At 36.7% G+C, this 6,000-nt stretch overlaps 1 protein-coding gene across 4 annotated transcripts in view; it reads right to left on the minus strand.

The window, feature by feature from the left end:
- The window catches only part of LOC150088797 (transducin-like enhancer protein 4), a 204,986-nt gene extending 199,711 nt beyond the window's left edge, over positions 1-5,275 (minus strand). For 3 of the 4 annotated variants that reach the window (XM_090369662.1, XM_090369663.1, XM_090369659.1), the window contains exons 1-2: positions 4,640-5,275; positions 3,323-3,391 (exon numbers count right to left, since the gene is read on the minus strand). In XM_090369662.1, the coding sequence (XP_090225788.1) occupies positions 3,323-3,391; positions 4,640-4,660 (90 nt within the window). In that variant the 5' untranslated portion in view covers positions 4,661-5,275. The remainder of the gene's footprint in view (positions 1-3,322; positions 3,392-4,639) is intronic. The other variant, XM_090369660.1, reaches the window with a different exon arrangement.
- Positions 5,276-6,000: the final 725 nt, after the last annotated feature.

The following is a 6,000-nucleotide window of genomic DNA, read 5'->3' on the forward strand; positions in this document are numbered from 1 at the left end:
TTCATTGCGTAAGAATCGCGGTTAATAATCAACTTTTCACTAGAAGGAATGACGAGCAATAAAAGGCAGCACAAGATTCTTTAAACGTACAGTGAATGCAATAAGATTGGGTTACTTCCTAAAGGTAAAAAAAAGAAAGTATTCAACCCAACTCTTATGGTCTAAGTATATAAAAAAAGCAGTTCGTCTAACGTAGCACTTTAAGTGACCCGCAGTGTAGCAACTTGTAGTATTTAGGAACGCGTGCAAAAACAAACAAAAAATCTACCAGCGTTCGGAATTTTTCTGATACCCCAAGCGTCCCTATGATCATGGGTGGAATGTTTTATTTTTATAGAATTTGGTGCCTCACCAAAGTGATGGTTGTCTCTTCCAATAAGGAAAGTGATACTCAACTTGTAGTCAGGGTTGACGAATCACCGTTGTCTTCGGGATGACTCATAGTTCTAGAAATCTGTCACTCCGCAGCGTCTACCAAAGTCACGTGATAGCTCCGAAGTGTCTTATGGTTCTCAAGAGTTATCTGCTTGTCCTCAGCGTTGATGATGAACACCAAAGTAATCTTTGATTATTCGAGAAAGAAGACAAATCTACAGAAAAGAAAGACCAACAAAGTCGTCTTGGAGTCTAATTAGAAAAATTGCTTCAAAGAGACATTTAACACACCGTTCTCTTGAAACTATCATGAGAAAATATATCTTCGCTTAACCTCTTAACCATGAACTCCTTCATAAAAAACTATTTCTGTGTCATGTACCACTTGTTTGTCATGAATGCTGTTCATTAGGCTTATCCATCTGTCAGAAGTGATGCAAGTCACACCCTTTCTCTGATACATGGCATGTCAAGAGGGCAGGAACAATGCTGTTATTCACCGGGGTCGTTAGAGGCACTTAGTAATCTTCCATTTCCGGTTTTATTCTAATTATATTGCATCCTAAGCCACGAAAAGCTATACTTATGATTTCAAACCCTACAATTCGACTTTGGTGTTTGAAGTATCACAATGACTTGGTGAAAACTTTCTCAAAAAAAAAAAATAAATAAATAAAATAAGGGTTATTTTATAATAATTATATTGCGTTTTCAAGCGATTGCTTGTTTTTATATTGGAAAGATTCAGAGACAGATGTCAGCTTTCTAACTTATGTCTATATATGAATATTAACAATGCCAGCAACATTTGCACACGCGTTTTAATTAACCGTGGTTCAAGCTCACGCGACTGCTAAATACGGTAATGTTCTTATACTCTTTCTATCTTGTGAACTTTTACGTGGTTGTCCGGAGTATAAACAGAAAATTTACTTATTCCATCTTTCATTATTACTGACGATGTATTCACCGGTGTATACACACTGTTCCAAAGAAATGGATTCGCCCTACTATTTTTAAGAATGTGCCAATCATGCGCTCAGAAGAATAAAGGTAAACGATTTTGACCTTTCATATTAAGACATGCAATAATAATTATTATTAAAATAATTATTTATCGTAAACTGTACTGTTCTTATTCATAAAGTTAATAATCAGAACAATTCAGACTAACTATTATAGAATTAATTTCTAGGTGTACAAGTGGGTTTGCATAGCAGTGCTTATTTACTCTTGAATTTTATATGGCAAACATATAAAATGTACAGTATATTTATATATTATTTGATATGAAAGTAGGATAATAAATTCGTCAGACTCCTCTGACCATAATGGCTCTACTGGAATATGAACTGAAAATCAGAATTTCTCCTTACAGCAGGAATTCTCACACTGTCGGTTGCGATCAGCAGGGAGGTCGCGAGAGAGAGAGAGAGGGAGGGATATAAATGTTTTAAATATGATTTTTATTTTACAAAGTTGTAAGACTATCACTTCTACTCCATTCTTCTTCTTCTTCTTCTACTCCATTAAAGAATTTATTTATCAGATTCTGTTTTTATTTTTAGATAATATTAATTATCAAATGACCAGACACTAAACTGATTCGCCTATATTTTAATCATAATATTATCCATTATTTAAAACCTTATTTTGCGATATTTTTGTGTACATATAAAATAAATGTATATATATTTTGTTTTCAAACTTTGAGAACTGACATTCCCCCTTATTAGTGGTGAATATCTGTGGTTTACTCTCAGAGGATTTAAAAAATGCATCCAACTCTGCAATTTATGCTTTAACATATAAAAATGACAATTTGAATACATATTAAGTCAGCATGCTTAAATATATCAACACACATTTATTAGTATCAGCATATTAATAACAAAAAAGTAGTTAAAAATGCACAGATAAGTTAAAAACTATTAGCCTAGTTAATACTTCCCAATGGTCAATTAAGTAAAAATATGGCTTAAGAGCCAATAAGAATGATGAGCCAAAAAATAATTGTATTAAAAAAGTGGCTACAGTGAATTTACCTGAAAATTTTTTTTTTTTAAATTACGCAAATGACTTTCTCTATCAACGCATTTACTACAAATAAATACTTTTAGGACTTCCAGTCAACGATATACATTAATAAAGGAGAAGCAGTTAAAATTACAACTGACATAAATAAAAATGAAGTTGGCAGATTGCCAGCAGACTGTAAAATGTTTTTGATAGGCGAGCATTGGCTAGGAGATAAACTCCTACGTATGTCACTTATAATTACAGTTTAGGAACAAAGGCCTTGGAATGACTACTTACTATTAGTTTTCACTCAGTCCATCGGGCATTACGAAGTAATAAAAACACATATTTATAGGATTAAAAAAGAAAAAAAAAATAGGAATCTAAAAGTGAAACAACGCACATGATGGATATTGTAGTAAGGGCCGGCGAAATTAGCAACGGACAGATACGAAGTTAAGGCAATTCTCGAAATTAATTTTCCCATTAGCGTGCAGTCAAGTTGACAGTATCAACCCAACCTCCAACAAACCCTTAAAAGATTTGTAATAAAGCTCAGATAACCTCATGGAAGATGCGCGTGTATATTCATCATCAGTGGGTTTGCATGATGAATGTGTAATAGTTGCTTGAGTCGAAAATTGAACAAGTGTCCTGTCGAGTGTTCTGTTTCCCGTCATAGTGTCGAGAACGCTAACGGGGGTTAATTAAATCAAATTTGTGGTTACAGTAATACACTTGTTAGACAGTCAGTGTGCAATTCTCGTAAACCATGAAATTATATTTAATAAAGGCTACTCTACGAACCCCCTCGATTCAAGAGTATGGTTAATGTTAATCTCATGCAAGATTCAGTTTTTGATCAAACGAATTAGCCAGGTGTTAGGGTCCACACTCTATAAGCCAGAAAAATAAAGGGTTACGGTACCTCTTTGGGTCCCAGAATTCCGAGCGTAGTTCCAAATGCATTCCCATGGAATGGCATTAACCCCTCTCCCTTAAGAAGAAGAATTAAAAAATTAGCCAATTTATTATTTTAATCAAAAATGCGACTTCATTAAGTAACCTGTGAATAATAAACATTTAACAAAATTAGGATTATGAACAATATTTTGATACAGAAATCCAAATTTTATGTTTTATAATAATTTAAATTATTACATATAATTTGAATAATATTTTTCTTATTTAAAAACAAATTTTTATATTTCATGAAAAAAGAAAGAAAACAGCAATTATTTAGAATTATTAAATATCACTAAGAGATAGAAAGGAGCACATATAAAATTTTTAATATTTGGCTACTTTATTAGTAATTTGATCTTTTGATTGTAAAATTGTCAATTTAATTATTTGGCTCTGGTTATTTGAACATGTGTGATTTGTAGGCGTGGTTTCAATTTACTATTTTGATTTTTTTGATAGAAAAATTGTTTTTAATTGACCATGTGTGATTTGGAGGCGTGGCTACAAATTACCAATTTAAGTTTTAGTTCAAAAAGAACGATTTATAGCAATTATGTAATCACCTGTCGCTATTCGTAAGCGGCTATTAAGAACTAAAAAGAGCTCATTTGATATTTTATTATAAAAAAATAATAATATAAATTATTATATATAATTTGAATAACAGTTTTATTCTTAAAAGAAACAAATTTTAATATTTCATGAAAAAAGAAAGAAGACACCAATTATTTAAAATAATTAAATGTCACTAAGAGATATAATGGAGTAAGCAAAACTTTCCAAGATTTGGCTACTTATTATTTTGATCTTTAGCCAAATTTTATTATTTGGCTCTGCTTATTTTGATTTCAAATTACTATTTTGATTTTTTTGATAGTGAAATTGTTTTTAATGCGTGATTTGGAGGCGTGGCTACAAATTACCAATTTAAGTTTTAGTTCAAAAAGAGCGATTTACAACAATTATGTAATCACCTGTCGCTGTTCGTAAACGGCTATTAAGAACCAAAAAGAGCAGACGAAAGTGAGTTACTATACCTGTAACGCTAAAGCCGCCCGTAGACCTCGGGCAAAGATACGAAACAGAAATACTTTTATGGTCATTTTACATCAAAAGATAAAAACAACAAATCATTTAAAGTAAGCGATAGGAGTATAAATTTTAAGTATGAGATCTACGAGGGCCGGCTAAGCCACTCAAACACCCAAGTTAACAATGTTTAACAAGAGACGTAGGTGATGTTAGGCCTAAACGGGTGACCGCATTCAGAATAACTTACCGGGTGACGGTTAGGGTACATCCTGGGAGAAAGAGCGGGGTCGGTGTCGACAGCTAGGCCGAAGGCAGGAAGGCGTGCGCTGACACGATTCTCTACTCTCTCGAGCTCTTAACACTCCCCTACGTGTAGCTGGGGCAATCGATACAAAACAGCCCTGGCAGTCTGCCTTTTCGCTACGGCGAGCAGAACTTCGCCTTTCTGTGACCGTTAAAACCACCTGCGTCCATTACCGAGCGTCGATGGAAAAGGCTACACCATTGTTCCTTGCGTTATCACTGTGGACAACCCTGTCTTCACACCAGCGTCCCCGTCATGCCGTTTTTAGCAGATATAGCCACCAGCGAACAGCCCTCCGCGCGCCAGATACCAACTCCCAAGGTGAACTGCAATGGCCGAAGCACTATTGCCTCCTTAAGTTGCGCGCGCAAAAAGATGACGCTTCTCGACGGTCGCCAAGTGAAACGGCAAAGGTGCCCCCGAGGCAGTACTAAATGCCACACACGGAGCGTAAGGTCAAGCCGCCCCGTTGGACCTACTACGGGACGGGAGGAGGGGGTCCCCCGGTAAATCCTTACACCAAATATGGCCCACTCAATGATCAGCCTTATCAACAAACATGACCGTCCACAAGCGGTGTCTTCGCAATCCCACGTGGTACGACCAGACCGCGAACCCTACGACGGCGAGCGGGCGTCCAATCAAAACCGAACCGAGAGAGGCGGCAGCGAGAGGCTCCGCCTATGACGTCACCGGTCGTTGGCAGGTGTCAGTCAAAACGCGGTGACCAATTGGCTCCGCCCATTTCTCCGCCGCTTTGCCACACCAGCCCAGCTAAGATCCTCATTATCAAGGAGTGTAGAACGTTCGTTTTTTGATAACCAGTGGAGTGTGCTTGGTAAATATGACAGGTCAGGAAAAACATGGAGAGAGAGAGAAATCGGTTAACAGGGAAGCTCCCAGTAGCGTTCCAAATCAACTAAACAGTCCTCCCTGCGGGCACAAGTGGCTCACCATTGCATCTGGCTCACTTTGAATATAGTCAGCAGACTGAAGTAAATTGAAGGTGTTGGCCGTAATTAGCGACAAGTTATTTACCCAGCCAAGGCGACGAGCAGTGTCAAATTGTTCTGGAATTAGTTCCACACTGCAGCTAGAAACAAAAGTAGCATTAATTACAGCCTGGAAGCGTTGGAGAGTCCAAAGGAAAAAGGCGGCAGTGAATTAGAGCTTTGTTAAACGCTCTGAGAAAATTACTCCTTTTCGCCATGAATAGCGCGATGTTTGTTTTCAACACTCTTTAACAAGTCAAAGTCTGAGGAGTGTGATAACCACCCTAAATAATTCGCCCATTGGAGGAGCGA

The sequence above is a fragment of the Mastigoproctus giganteus genome, chromosome 3, assembly GCF_048544385.1.
Source record: "Mastigoproctus giganteus isolate SK-2022 chromosome 3, ASM4854438v1, whole genome shotgun sequence".
Lineage (NCBI taxonomy): Eukaryota > Metazoa > Arthropoda > Arachnida > Uropygi > Thelyphonidae > Mastigoproctus > Mastigoproctus giganteus.